This window comes from Rattus rattus, chromosome 1 (genome assembly GCF_011064425.1).
Source record: "Rattus rattus isolate New Zealand chromosome 1, Rrattus_CSIRO_v1, whole genome shotgun sequence".
Classification (NCBI taxonomy): Eukaryota; Metazoa; Chordata; class Mammalia; order Rodentia; family Muridae; genus Rattus; species Rattus rattus.
The window spans coordinates 99,065,156-99,080,885 of NC_046154.1; the positions used below are offsets into that span (position 1 = coordinate 99,065,156).

Consider the following 15,730-nt stretch of genomic DNA (forward strand, 5'->3'; position numbering starts at 1 on the left):
GCATTTCAAGACACCAAATAATTATTGCCCATTCCAGTTATCAATTTAATACTACAGATGAAGTGGTGATTTGAAGGCTTGGGGACACAAGCAACATCACCATACCCCTTGATTTACTGGATCACCACATTTAGAAATTAGAAAGGCTTTAAAGAAATTATTTTACTGAACAGAGTGAAACAAAGACTCAGGGAAGAAAAGAGCTGTGCTGAGGATTAGGATGACGTACTGGGCAAGAACATAGGCCTGAAGTGCGGAAGGCCCTGAGTCCCACCCTGAAGGAAACAAACAGAAAGAGACAGAGAAACAGAGAGATTGAGGAGAATTAATTCAGGTGAGTTAGTGGTAGGATCCCACTCCATCTTCTGGCGCCACTAATTTCTGAGCAGCAACCCATAAACCCCCAACTTATTGCTTACAGAATGTTCAGAAAGAAAACATTGGTATGCTGTTTTTTTGGTTCCTAATTACTAAACACAAAAAGTCTCTAGAAATCCCAATAAAGGAACTTGAGAGACTTTTGTCACTGTTCACTAGCTGGGCAACCTTGTTTCATTACTTAATATAGAAATTGGAGAGGTGGTTCTGTGGTTAAGAGCATTTTGGGTGCTCATTTAGAGAACCTCGGTTTGATTTCTCAGACCTACAGAACAGCCATGTTGTATGAGATGGTTTGCTGTGTTCTGGTGGGCATCAGGCATGCATGCGTAGCACAGACATACATGCAAGCAAATTACCCATAAACCTTTATAAAATTATAAACCTTTTTAAAATTATCTTCGGGGCATGGTGGCACACACCTTTAGTACCAACACTCACGGAAAAGCAGAGGCAAGCAGATCTTTGTAAGTTCATGAGCAACCTGGTCTACATAGTGAGTTCTAGAGAGGCACGGATGAAAATAAATGGCTAAAATACTGGGACCTTCACATGTTTTGACTCTATAAGAATTATAGCTTCTTATCTACCAGTGAGATGTGTTTGTCTTGTTAAGTATCTTCGACATAGAATAACCTGTTAATCATTGTGCTAATGTGCATAAAATTCTTGATGGAAGTTGGACAAATGACCACCAATCCAGATGCTCTAATGCATTTCTCTTTCATACACTCCAGGCACCAGCATCCCCCAAAACTCCTCCCTATACGGGCTGTTTACAACAACCAAATCATTGCAAACATTGGCTCAAGAACACATCCAATGACCTAGATACTCAGAAAAGTATTCAAACCTGTTTAGACTCTAAGGTCTGTCCTACGGTCCAGTATGTGGCTCTAGCATACACACATCTGTCCAATTTTATATATAAGTCACTGGAAATAATTGTTTAATATTGAAGAAATCATGCAAATAACTTACATATAGAACGTGTGATAAGATATTAATGACCACAACTGGAAAGTTGGTGCCATTCATAACTTTTCTTTCCAAGAGCTGAAAACTTTCAGTTGTTCTAAAGCCAGGGGGTGGCTTATGAACTTACTAGGTGAAAGGTTCGCATTTTCTATTCTGTGGACCTTCAATTTCCATGCAGGTCAACACAACTACCCGTTCTCTTTCCAAGAGCTGTTTTAATTGACTTTCAATATAGAGTTAGAATGTCCAGGGATTTGAGGTGGGGGGGGTGTTAAATCTCTTGGGCAGAAAGAGGGTCTTAAATTTCCTATTTTCCAATCCTGCTTTCAAATAAGAGGAAAGAAGTCATTCCACTCTCTTTTGTCCCTGTTCTTGGGATTTGGAAGCCTACTTACTGCCTGGGAGATGTTCTCTCTGAATACAGTTTCAAACTGAACTTTCAAAAGGGGCTTCCTCCCAATGGCTCCCCTGAAAGCTTATCAAGTAAAAGGGGCCTTTCTCTCAAACAGGGAGGCATCTGCCTCACTCTCCCTGAGGGTTGAATGGCCTGTCAAGGCCTGGACAGTGCACAGCTTCTCAGGGGTCTAGGGAAGGATACTGTGAAGTTTCCGGAAGGTCTCTAGGGTCAGATAAGCCCAGGATGAAGATAAGCAAAAACAAAGCAGCTAGCCCTTGACTCCCCACGCTACAAAAGGAAGCAGAACACTGTGGTGTTGAAAAAACCCTCAGTCTTCACTGGCAGATTTGCAAACAAGCAAAGGCTTGGGTAGTTGGGGGTAGGGAGGACTAGAAACCCTCCAGGCAAAACAACTCCATCTGGGCTCCAGCATCTGCCCACCATCAAAAGGCGGGGCACTGGAATGAGGTTCTTTCTGAGAACAGGGGGCTCTTGGGAAGAAGATACAGGTTGGGAGAACTATGGCAATCTGTCAGGGAAAACAAAAACACACTGAAGAGGAAATAATAAAAGAAAGAGTAATGACAGCAATAAAGGGGCAGAAAGGAGAACATTCTACAGGTTCTCCCACCCCACAGCAGCTGGAAATGCTCTGGGAACAACAAGCCACCAACAGGAGACAATAGAATCACGTGATCCCACGGACAATCTGATCTGCCTCCCTGCCTGTTCTCCCCAACTCTGTACTCCTTCGTAAGACTCATGGGCTACAAGTGTTCTACCAAAGAGAGAACCTGACTATCTATGCAGGAGACCACTCCTCCGAAAAGCTGCACTGAACGAGAGGACATAATCTCAAAGAGAAGTTATGTAAAGACAAAAAGGGAAAGTAAAACCGAGTGTGTGCTTGCAAGCACACACACACACACACACACACACACACACGCACACACCCCTTTCTACCCTGCTACCTCCATGACTAGGGTCCCCATACCCTTCTGTCACTCTTTCACTCACACCTGCCAACACGAGTGCAACACATGTGCCCTCCTCCCCACACCTGCCCTCCAACATACACTCTCATCAGAGCAGGTGCCACCAACAGCCTATAGCCAACGTCTCACCACTGAAATGGTGCCTCTCCCAGGCTCCGTGGCAGTGAATGTGAATCGCAGAGCAGCTTGTGAATAATTCCGGACCGTTCCAATTGCACAAGGAGCTCTGTTCGGAACTACAGATTTAGGTCACCCTGAGATTCTGCTCAAAAAAAGCATTTCAAGAAACCTCAGAGCTGGGCATGATTTCAGCAATTGCAAAGGGGGTGGCCGCTTTATAAACAGAAATAATTTAATTTTTTACAAGCACTGATCAGTGTCTAAACCCAGGATGCAAAAAGGGTTCAGCACTTAGAAAGACAAAGATTTAGATACTAAATTTTTTTGAAATGGTTTGGCCTTCTTTCCCATTTGGAGTTCTGAGCATTTATGCTATTTATTTAGTTTTTTTTTTAAGTAGGGAGGAGGGCATGGGGATGATGAAGTAATCAAAGGATTGTTTATAACATTTTGTTCATTTTAATAGCAAATCTCAACATTTCATTGACTCTCCAAAGGCAAAAGAAAAATGATATTTTCTTTTAATAGCAGTTTGTTAAAGCAAAAAAACAAACAAACAAAAAAAAACAAAACAAAACTTATTTTTCATACTGATCTGTCATTTGTGGGTTCAGAATTTAAAATGTAGGCTCATCCATCCATCCATCCATCCATCCATCCATCCATCCATCCATCCATCCATCCATCTTCCTATAAACTACAGTTACTTGGGAAGATATTCACAAGCCATATAGGAAATCAAGGAGGAAAATGCGTCTCTACCTAACAATGGTAGACTTCTGGAAAGCTGTTGAATTGCCTCCTTTTGCCAAAGATTTGTCTATAGGTGCCACTGCCCGGACCCAGTGAATGCAAATGCTTAGAGACAGGGTTTGTCTGATGTATACCCAAACTTCACATGGAGCACTGCTAGCTTAGACAATTTTACTATCCCTTAAGAATATCAACCACGTTGTTCCTGTCCCATAGAGAATCAACTCTTGGCATATATCTCGGTGTCAAAATACTTCCCAAGGGCGGTGGGAGGAGTTCAAAGGTAGGGCATTTGCTTAGCCTGCTGGAGGCACTGGATTAGATAGATGCCTAGCACCCTGCCCAACCGAAAAACAAACAAACAAGACAAAAACAAAAACAAAGGCAGGTCCCCATGGGCTTTGTCGTTTCAAGGCACAGACTCAGAGTGAGATCCACAGCTCATTTAGAAGGAGAAACTAGACCTATCTTCCTATAAAATATGTGCCGCTAAATTTCTTTGGTTGTTTAATCAGTATGGGAAGGAAAAACCCCTCTTTGTCTCATTATTTATTTAGGCAGATCAAAGAGCTTTTCCATCTAGCTTCAAACACTGTGGGAGTCACTTCAGATCACAAACAACACTGGTGAATGAGTTCTGAAAGTGGCTTTCCTGAGAAGGGGGCCATGCTGAGCAGGGGCTTTGGCTTCAGTTCCACAATATACCAACCAGTGCTTCCAACAAGGCAACAGATCAGACGTCAGCCCATCTACAGATCAGCATGGAGGGAGGCACTGTCTCAGATGCTTCCACACTGATGGGCAAAAGCAAAACAAAAAGCCCTGGGCTTCCTTGACATTTTCCTAGCTTGAATGGATTTTCACTAAGCTAGGCGTCAAAAGGTGCTGCCAGCGCTCTCCCTGGATCTTCCATTTCACTGGGCAGATGAGAAGGCCGGGTTTGTGCACTAGTTGAAAGCTGAATGGACCTGTTTTTGTCCCATTTCCTGTTCTGAGAAAATTATCAAAAATTAGGCTTCTGAAAGCTGAAGAAGACCTTGCAAAGGGTTAAGAAATCACCCTGAGTTAGGGAGAAACAAAAAAAAAAAAAAGTCAAAACCGGTAAAGCAAGGAGGAGCTTAAAATGAATTGCCTCTGGATGGGGAAAAATCAGGACCTGGGGGAGAAAAAAAAAAAAATACCAGGAAATTCTAGGCAACTTCTCTTACCTCCTCCCACCCCACCCCAGGTGCCTTATCTCGTGAGTCACCACCTGCTAGCCAGGAGGTTCTTTCCCAAATGAATGATTGGACCCAGGAGACAAAGAGGAAGATGCCAGTGATATCACTGTCTCGGACTGCGAGCCACCTGGGGCTTCAAGCCTTCTGGACAGCCATAATTACCTACCCCGGGGAAGAGGCCAGGATCCCGTGCACAACTGTTGCAATATCTGTCATGGTTTAACCCTTCCCCCACACCATGTCCTGAAAGTCTACCAAATGGTAAAAATACAAATAATATAAAGAACCATAGGATCTTGTGTGTCGTGCAAAGGACAATGGGAGTTGAATGATTAAGCATTGGAAACATACTTAAGATACAGAACAGAGATGATAGTAGCATTCCATGTCCATTGAACATCTGGAGGAACTTCTACAGACATTAAAGTGAACTTAACCTAGATACATAAAACACATGAACGGCAGGCAGCTACCTAACAAACTCTCTCAAGAAAAGCCAACAAGCAGCTCAGACGTTCCCTGAAGTTGGACATGAAGTTCAAGGCAAGAAACATTCTGAACCCGCATACGTCTATCATTCTTCTTCTTTCACCAACAACCGTATCTCCTCGACTGTTTAGTATCCAAAAGGATCCCAATTAATTCTCTGAGAAGGCACAGACAACAGGAAACAGATCGGTACCCACAAACAAAAGTGATTTGTGAATCATGTAAGTGATAGGATGTTGCAGACTTATTCAAGGCCAAGATGATTAGCTTCTGCTCCTCAAGGAAGGCTTTAAGAATTCAGACGTGAAACATTGACCCCTTTTTTTTACAGGCCTAGGAGGCAATAGAGCAAGTCAGTAGGAAAATAAAGCATTGCTCATCTCTTCAGCCACTAGGCAATTTGTCATATCAAACACCTGCCCGTTCTGTTCCTTCCCTTAAGATTCCCAGCAGAGAGCAGAAGAGGCTGATTGGGGACAAGGCCAGGAAATGACAGAAAGGGAACTCTTACCTGGCTGCCCCATACTCAGGTGGGTGCTGATACCTCATCAGTTGCCCCTCTGTTCTCCCTGGCTGGTTCAGGCGATGCTCACTATAGAAGTGCCCTGGCTCTTGGGACTTGCACACTACAGATTGGGATGGCACGCCTTTGAAAGGATATTCTGGTGGGGGACCACGGTGTTCCATGCTCTTCAGACTATGTTGGCTTGGAGGTGGCCCTTGGGCCTTGTAGAATTCACTGGAACTGGTCGGATTCTTGTAGAGGTCATTGGGTTGTGGTGGGGAGAGGGGAGCACTGGTAACAGGCGGGTGGGCTTTAACCCCACTGGTAGCCAATGACATCTGCATCAGTCTTTCGCTCAAGGATCGGACATGCCCTTGCTTAAGATCTCTAAGGCCTTCATCTTGGTGCATCTTCCCAGGAGTGAGTCGCTGAACTGATGGACGTCCCTCGGTTCTCATCTTCTGGTTAGTGACTCCTGTGACATAGAAAGCAGCTCCAACACTAGCATGCTGCTGGCCCCTGAAGTACTGGGACTGGACCTTGGCTTCTTCATAGGTGGGGAGTTCTTCGTTATTCTGCATTCGAGGGGACACTTGCTTCTCCATGACGCCGTTTTCTGACTGGATTTCCTGACCCTGGGGTTCTTGACGAGCAGGGTGTGCCACAAGCTGCTGGTGGTGATCCTGGGAACTCAATACATCATTCTGAGGGACTGGGTTCCCACTGCCAGTGGAGAATGGAGAGCTATTCCCTGTGGCTTGCTGGTGTATGGCAAGCAGACTGCGGTTCTCACTGGGATTGCCATAGCGAAGCTGCTCTTGAAGCAGACGTTGCAGTACCGTAGTTCCTCCACTAGGCTGATCTTCAGAATTTCTCATCTCTATAGCCGGCGGTGCTTTGTGAAGAGAGAGAGAAATTGGGCACTTGGGCTGCCCTTGACCTGGGAAGGGGAAACAGGAAGCTTAACATCCAGCTGATGTATAAATCAGTCCTCTATAGGGGAAGAAAACGTGTTTCTTTTGAAGGTGAGCAGTCCATTACAGAAAGAAAACAGAGGATTGTATAGATCAACGATAGATTAATTCCATGATTATTGTCTTTACTACTGATATGTTGAGGAAGAGTTAGCCCAAAAAACTGATTTCTCTTTTACTTTTCTTTAAACGATCCTGATTTAATTTCAAAAAGGCAAACAAGGGGCAGGCATGTAGGGGGATCAGAGGGGGCTGTTTTCTAAGACTCTCAATCACAAAGCTCATCTCCCTGTACTCTGTTTAAATTAAAAATACCCTATGGCTATGGAGGTGCAGCCAGAAAAGTGAGCAAATCTACCCACTAAAAAGCATTTATCAAGCAGTTTCAGCATGTGACCAGGAAAATAAAATGCAAAATAATAACATAAATAAATAATGGGTAAAGAGAGCTTAGCTGATACCAGGCATAAAAGAACTCTGCCCAGTTTTTCTCAGATTGCCTATAACTCTAAAATAAGACTTATTTATTATATGTATGTATGCTGTAGCTGTTCAGATACACCAGAAGAGGGCATCAGATCTCACTACAGATGCTTGTGAGCCACTATGTGGTTGCTGGGATTTGAACTCAGAACCTCTGGAAGAGCAGTTAGTGCTCTTAACCACTGAGCCACCTTTCCAGCCCTCAAAATATAATCTTAAAAAAACCTTTTTAGTATTCATTTTGGATGCTCCGTAATTTAATAAGAAAATGTCATTGAACAAATGTTACTGACACTTTTCTTTTGGGCCATCAAAGGATAGCGCTAGGATAATTTGGTGCTGCTATTGGGTAGGACAAATTGATTTGAAATAGTTCTCTGACAACTTTTAGAAACTGAAAAAAAAAAAATCAATGTCCATGCTTTCGGAAACAGGAATGTTGACCACGCCCCTGACTACCATCATGCTCTCCTAAAGAACTACGATGGATCTTCTAAAACAGATAATAGAGTCCCACATTAAGATTCACGTCATAGTCATACTATGGTACCTAGGGTAGCCATATGCAGTACTCTTCTTTTCATGACTTCTATTTTCTCATCTGAGAAACTGAATGGGAAGGCACATGCACCACCCCATCTCTCTCAACACTATCCTACTCAGATCACCTTATCAGGCACGCAAAGACTCTTTTGAAAAATACAAGTCAGTCATGTTAAGTACTACGAGTAAGCAATAATGTTAAACAATGAACTGTTCATTGAAAATATCTGAAGTAACTCAGTGTGAACACACACGAAGTCACTGGAAAAGTCAACCTACTGAGTCTTTAGAGGTTTCTAAAGGAAAACTCTAGACTCTACCTGCCAGGTGGTTTTTATCTCTCTGATATTTCCCCACCTCCAGGCTCTCTGCAACTCCCTTTCTTTCGTGCTGCAGGGCATCCAGGAGGTGCACAGCAGATGGGCCTACTCAGCCTCTGGCTCTTCTCATTTTGTAATGGTTATCACAAGTTGCATTCCAACTGTTCCATGGGATAGTCTGATCCAACAGTTACCCTTCCAAAAGTACAGTTTACTTTTTTTAATTCAGATAAATAGTTATTTTTGTTGATGGCTTCATTTTGTGCTGTTAGAAATGGAACTCAGGGTCTTAGGCATGCTAGGCAAACATGCTACTTCTGAGCTACATTCCCAGCCCTAGAAGCTCTCTTTCTCCTTGTTTTAGTTTCATCTATATTCTTTTGAGAGGTGGAAACTAACCACTAAAAGGCTAACCAGCCTAACCCATAATTGTACTCTCCACTCCAATGACACTCTGGGGTTGTTAAAGTTGGACTCAAAAAACCTCTTCGGTTGCCTGAAATTGGACAGATGACTACCAAATTCTTTTCTTCTAGAAAAAAAAAAAGGTGGAAACAAGAATGTTTGCAGTTAAAGCACAGACCACTTCCACCCCTCTCCTGCAAAGCAGGAGAATGTCGACACTGAGCTGTCCCAGACCCCATACCTTCAAAGGTATGCCACTCCCTCCCAAGGCCACACCCGCCCATCCAACACACACTGAAGCAAACAGTCATGTGGATGTGTGGGTCATCACACACTAACGTCGGGGCCCATGCACGCAGGCACACAAATATACATACTTATTCAAGCAGGCATGCACACACACATACATATGCACACACACCAATGGTTCGTACCTATTTCTGCTTTCTTTTAGGCTTAAAGCCTTGATCAGGATAGGAAACTCTTGCTTATGCGCAGCTCCAGAAACCGCAGCGGCAGATTCCCTCTCCCCTAACACTCAGGTTCAGGGTAAGCACCGGCAAGAGTCCAACCACTGGTCAGTCTGAAATGTTCAGGAGGGGTAGGGGGGAGAAATAAAAATGTCGTTTCTAAGTTGCCACCAAGAGCCAGCAGTTAACCGAACTACTCCTTCCAAGGGAAAGTATTGTCCTGTGTGGCTTGGCTTTTTAAATGAGTGGCAAAGGCTATCCACACTAAGGCAGAAAGCAGTGTTCATCAGGTGTATGCAGGAGGTCATTCCAGTCTCCGGGAGACAGGAAGGCTGAAGTGTGACCCTAGAAAGTGCTGCTATGTTCAAGTCTCACAGCCTTGGAACGCCATGCCGATCGGAACCCTGGCTGATGGTTAAGAACCACAACCACAGTTACCTTTAGGAACAATGTTTGGTTGGTGTCAGTAGCAGGATAGGTTCCTGAGTTTGTAACTGTCTTACAAGCTAGAAGGGAAGACAGACATCATAAAATAAATCTGAAGTTAAAAACAAAAAAGCCACTGAATATCAAACTCCTGATTCTACTGCCTCAGCCTCCAGTCGGCAGAAGAAAAACAAAGCGTCAGCCGAGTCCTTTAATATTTATTGAATATTGACCATTCCAGACATTTGCCAGCCTTGTGCTAGACACAATGAGTCACAAAGATACACATGATGTAATCCCTGCTCTCACGGCGCTTACACTCTGATCAAGGGCTAATCACTCTCGCCAGAGTAGGAAAGCTGATGTACCCAGTTCAAACCAGCAGCCCTTCTCCATGCAGCGGAACCTGCCTTCATTTTTCTTTCTCAGCACTTCCTGTGACCCAGGGTCTCAGCAAAAGAATTCTACGTTTTAAAAAAGCTAAGTACAATTACAATTGGAGATGAGATACAAACATCCCACGGACACGGATTCGAGGTCATCTTCATTTGCAATTTCTGCTTTGAATCTCTCCAAAAAAAAAAATCCCTCCAAGTCCAACCAATGCTGTTATAAAATTTAAGAGTGTGTGTTTAGATAAGGTTGCACATGAACCACATCCTGGCCCAGCCATGACTCATTCATATCACTTTAAAGGAAAGAAAAAAAAATAAAAGAAAACTTTAATCCACACCAGAGGCTCTGTAAGCAGCATAGCAATGCAGAAGAAACACACGAGCATCGTATTTTGGGAGCTTGTCCAAAATTTTCAAGTTTAAAAAAAAAATCCACAAAACCACACAATGATTAATTTAACATTATTTCCTTGCAATGTTGCCAAAAATAAACCGAGCAGATAAAGAGTGAACAAACCCGGAAATTTGTCTTTCCATCTTGTTTTGGTCCAAAATTACAATCATGATCAAAAGCAAAACTGCATCCAATCTGCAAGGTAATTATGTTAGGGTGTCTTTCCCTCACTTCATAGCAGAGAAGCAACTTTTAATTGGAATCAAAATCAGACTGTGCGAAGAACTTTAGTAAAGAACCACCAAGCTTCTTTTGTCCTATTCAGAGCAAAACAATTATCTGGGTTTCAACTGAAACACAAGAAAACGGCCCAAGGCCTTTCAAGTGGAAGCCTCTGGAGAGAAAGTGCCACAGGTTTTTCTCTCCAAAAACTTCTTAGGTTCTTCTTGCTGATTAAGACTGGATTTCTTCTGACACCCTGATCTTCACTGGAGAAAGCTTGACTCGTCTCAAATCTCTTTTCCCCGTATGTTTTTCTCCTCTTTCCTGTATTCTTTTCAAAACCCCAATCACTTTATAGAACCCACTGTGCTCTTGCACTCCCATACAAGATCCTTTTGGTTTCTAGTTAGCGGAAAGCAAATCAGTTCGGAAACAAACAAATAAACAGACAGACACTGAACATAGTTTCTATTCAGCTATGGCTCTGTTCTTAAAGACCTTATGACCATCTGGATGCTAGGGAAAGACATGACACTGTTAAAGACATGGTTCCTTGCCTTATACACAAGAACTAAAATAGTATGAACCCTGCAACCTTTAATTTACCCACACTTTTAATCATGCCACTGCCAGAGATCTGACATCATCTTCAATCAATAAAATAACCTTGGTGCTCTTGGACACAGAGAGTGCCTTTGACGATACTGGTTGGGAGAAGAAAGGAAATACCTAGCTCTGTCTTTACAAATCCATATATTCAGCTCTTCTGTAACAGCAAGGCAGCAAGGTGAAGCTCAATTCTTACTCCATTTGCAGCCATTATCCCTCCCATATAACTAGAAGTTGAGCCTAGCACATTAGTGAGAGCTCAGATGTTTCCCGAGCCAAGACCCGGCAAAATTCACATTACATGGTGGCCAGGACAAGCCTTATTTTTGCCCTTCGAATGAATTTTGCAATAAGCCTATTAGGTGTTTCTAACCCTTGTTCTACTTCCCCCTACATTCTGCCTCCACTTTACTACATAATCGAGGAGGGGAAACAGTCTAGAAAACCTTCCTATGTTAAATGTGGATCGAACTACCTCATACTTTATTTCCACATAAATGGTCAAAATTTCTGTGACTATGTCATTGTGAATAAAACATCACATGGACATAGGCACACCCTCATTAAAAGCTAGAAGTGTGGGCTAGAGAGATTCCTCAGTGGTTAAGAGCACTGACTGCTCTTCCAGAGGACTAGAGTTCAATCAATTCTCATCACCCGCATGGCTCACAACTAACTGCCTAACACCAATCCCACAGTATAATACATCTTCTCCTGTTCACCATAAGCACTGCATACACATCATTCACAAATACATACAGGCCAAAGATCCATTCAAATAAATCTAACAACAACAAAAATTTGAAGAAGTCCCAGTATATTCTCATGTTCTGTCAAGTTGGACTGCTTACTGGCCTGATCTTTCATGGACATATTTCCCAAGAAATCTTATGACACAAAGCACACATTCAATTCCTTGCATAAGGTACCATGAGTTTAAGAGGTGATGGGGAAGCAGTAAAACCACCAGAGGCAAGGGTTCTATAGTCTTCCGGCTTAACTTCAAATCTTGAATCAAGGTCTTTATTACTTGCCGTCATCCAGGTTTCTTCACTCTTATGGAGCTCGGTGGCATCACTTACAGTGGTCTACACAATGAATAGCATTATAAACACTAAGATAGGTAGAGGTGTTCCAAGTAAAATGTTGAGCATGGAGCCTGAAACACAGTAACGACTCCAAAGTTAACTATTACTCTAATTATCATGTCAATTTAGGTTTCTTTTTCTTGCATTTTAAAAATTTAGGGCTGTTTTATTTTAAAGTCCACATTTGCGTCACAGTAATTGGTGCAGGGTTTCTTAAGCCATCAATCAAATTTGGAAAGACTCGTGAGAGACCACTTAATGGCCCACACTCAGGTGACTCTCACACCAGATTGGCATCTGCTCTTGCTTAACTCCTAACTTGCTTAGAAAACAAGTTTTGACCTATGTCATTCATTGGTTAGATCACGTTGGAAAATAGTTGAAAGGCCTTGAAATTTTCAAGTCTTACCAAGGATCTTGTGAGAGATCGGTTTCTAAAACGCTAATTCATTTACTCAAATTTTACGTATGTGTATGGACAGTAGTGTGTGGGCATGCACACCATGTGACGCTTGTACAGATCAGAGGTCAACTTGCAGGAGTCACCTCTCCTTCCACCATGCAGCCCCTAGAGATGGACCTCAGTCTTCCCCAGGGGTATTTGCTTTACCAGTTGAGCCATCATGCCCAGACCAGGATCACTCATTTTTTTATTGACTACTTAGACTTTAGTTTATATTGTGCTGAAGCAACTAGCCCAAGCATATTGACAGGCAAAATTTTTATCACATAGACTGTGGAGGGGCCAGCGAAACACAGAGTAGTAGGGTGAATTCTGTTGCCACCGCTCTATCTTCTGATATATGTCCATTTCAAAAGAAGATGAGTGAACCATTTTACCACATCTCACTGCTTACTGCCTCAAAAAAGTATCAGGGATCCATACAATCAGAGTGAACATAAAAGGAAAAGAATTTGTACCTGGATACCCATTGCCTCAATGGTCTCCTCCCACTATGGTGCTGTGATTTACACTTAATTTTTATGAACAACATAAACATGGCATGTAAATATTTCTAATAAAGAAGACAAGTCACTTATAAATCCAGTACTTCAACATTGTTAATATTATTGAACGTATTTAGATCTTGGCAAAACAATGGAAAAAAACCAGCTTTTGATTGGAGAGACAAGGTCTTCCTGTGTAGCCTGGATCCATCTGGAAATCACTATGTAATCCATGATGGCTTCAAACTCACAGCAATCTTCGTCAGTTCACCAAGTGCTCAGACTACAGGTGTAAGCCACAAACCAGCACAATGAGGCATTAACATGCCTATAACCATAGGCTCTTCCACTTGTACCTTAATGTAAGCCTTTCAGCCATGTTTTGGAATAGACGACGTAACAAATATTCTAATGGCCATGTAACAGTCCATTAAATGAGTGTAGTCACATGCACTTACCCAGTTTCCAATTATTAAGATAGTCAAATGGCTTCCAGTCTTGGGCTACTTTAAATAATATTATACAAATGTCTTTGTCATTTAATCCTTTGCCATATTTTGGAAAATGGTCTCTTACCAATATTGATAAAATCTTAATCTTAGTAAAACATATTGTTTCTTAATGATACAATCCCACAGATGAAATAAATGGATGAAGGAGCACACATTTGTCAACAACCCATTAAAACAAATAAACAAAAAGTAGCAAAACAGTCAAGCCTCATGAAATCTTTCTTTCACTTAATATAATGTTCTGCTTCTATTTCTTTATCAAGTCAGAGCAGGGCTCTGGGGACACTGGGAGGCTACAGCTGAGAGAATCAGTGTAGGACCTCAGTGGCTTTGGTAATGGCCGAGAGTGGAATGTGGGCTCCCTGAGGAATCTAGCTTGCATGCACTTGCCCCAAATTGCCACTTGGCCAAGAAGCTAATTAGCAAAAACATCAGATGGGTGAGAACAGGTTCATGGCCTGTAATGGCTTATATCATCTTTCATTTTGCCCTTGGAAAGATCTGACAGTCAGCTTGAAGACATTCAGTTCTAGTGACCCAGCCTGCTACATTCTGAGAATGGAATTTGTGAGTTTTGACATCTTCATCTTCAACCTACTCGAATGCGCATGTTGCTGTGTAAAACTGAATGTACACAAGCAAGGAGTCTGTGTGCATGCCTCTATTTGGAGCCTCAGTGAAAGTAGCACTTTAAAAAGGTGACCTGATTTAATAAAATATGAGTGAGTGCCACCTGTTTAAATGGTCAATGTGACAGAAACGTTGGGTAGTGAAAGCAGCAGCCAGAGATGTCTCTGGCTTCTGAAGAAAAGACGATGGTCATTTCTTTTCTTCTGTTCTTTTCCAGAACGCTCAGAAAAGTGTTGTTCAGCTTTCTCTCTCCTCCTTCAAAGATCTGAACTAATTCTTCTCCAGTTCTTCCCTGCACTGAATTCTTCTCAATATAGGAAATAAATTCTGTTCCCTTTATGTTGCTATTGTACTTTGTATACAGTTTATTTTAGCACCAATCATAGTGTATTTTCACCAACATTTAGTGAGCATTTACTATAGATAAGTGTTTAGCTTTAGCTTATAATAAGTAAACATTGGGGTAGGAAAAAAATCCAAAGCCAATCAGAGCCCAGGCATCAGGAGCTCCTGGAAAAGATAATATAATATTTCTGTAGACCACAGAGCTGTGGTCTATATCTCGAATAATGCAGAAGGGGAAAAAACTCTGAGCTCTGTGGAAGGCCCTGAATTTGTGAATCCACATGATTTCAAGACATACTAAAATATATCTTCAGAAGTCATTGGTATATGGTTAATTGATAAAGTCATAAGAGAGAGTTGGGGCATACAGAGGAGAAACAGAGTTCACCAGGGCTGGTAGAGATGGACCCCAGAAGAAAATGATCATCGGTACATTGTAACAGTGAAACTAATTTCTTTATAAGTAAAGTAAACTCTCCGGTCCTTTCCTCTATATAACTTCAATGAAGAAGACTTTGCTTCAGGGATGGAAGTCCCCAGGAGTAATGTGGAGACATAAAAGAAGGTAATTCTCCTCCTTTGTGCTTCTAAAGTGTCCAAGCAGAAAATTGAGCCAGAAACAGAAGACAAGTGTAACTTGCTAGGATATGAGATCATTGAGGCCATGGGACGGGTGTATACGATTTCTATCCCAGAATGTAAAATATGAACTCATGCATTCAATGTGCCCGATATGTGCATAAAGTAAATGATGATTTTCCAAAGATTTGTATAGAAGCGAAGCTAAAATAGAAGAAAAGGAAGGGAAGACATAGAATGTTAACATGATTATTACCTTTTGCTTCTCGGCCTTCTTTCTAAGGAATCGGTGGTTCTTTCATTCCTACTGGTTATCTCAGCAACTGTGGATGGAAATAAAGGCAGATGTGATTAACTCCACTTTACAACAAGAGAAATTTGATTCCAGAACAGATAGCTAATATTAATTCACTCGATCAATCTTTCACTGTTGTCTACCAGTAGGATTGGGATCAGAACCAAATCTTGCGACTTCCTATCCTATGTAGGTAAAGACATAAACCTCCCATACTTTTTCCTTGTCTGGCTTTCAAGAAGATAGTTCCTAACAGA

General features: G+C 42.0%; 1 protein-coding gene across 1 annotated transcript in view; it reads right to left on the reverse strand.

The window, feature by feature from the left end:
- Amot (angiomotin) overlaps window positions 1-15,489 on the reverse strand; it is a 49,937-nt gene extending 34,448 nt beyond the window's left edge. Inside the window, exons 1-3 of the mRNA XM_032904053.1 lie at window positions 15,435-15,489; window positions 8,995-9,143; window positions 5,842-6,775 (exon numbers count right to left, since the gene is read on the reverse strand). Of these exons, the coding sequence (XP_032759944.1) occupies window positions 5,842-6,713 (872 nt within the window). The 5' untranslated portion in view covers window positions 6,714-6,775; window positions 8,995-9,143; window positions 15,435-15,489. The remainder of the gene's footprint in view (window positions 1-5,841; window positions 6,776-8,994; window positions 9,144-15,434) is intronic.
- Between the last annotated feature and the right edge of the window lie 241 nt (window positions 15,490-15,730).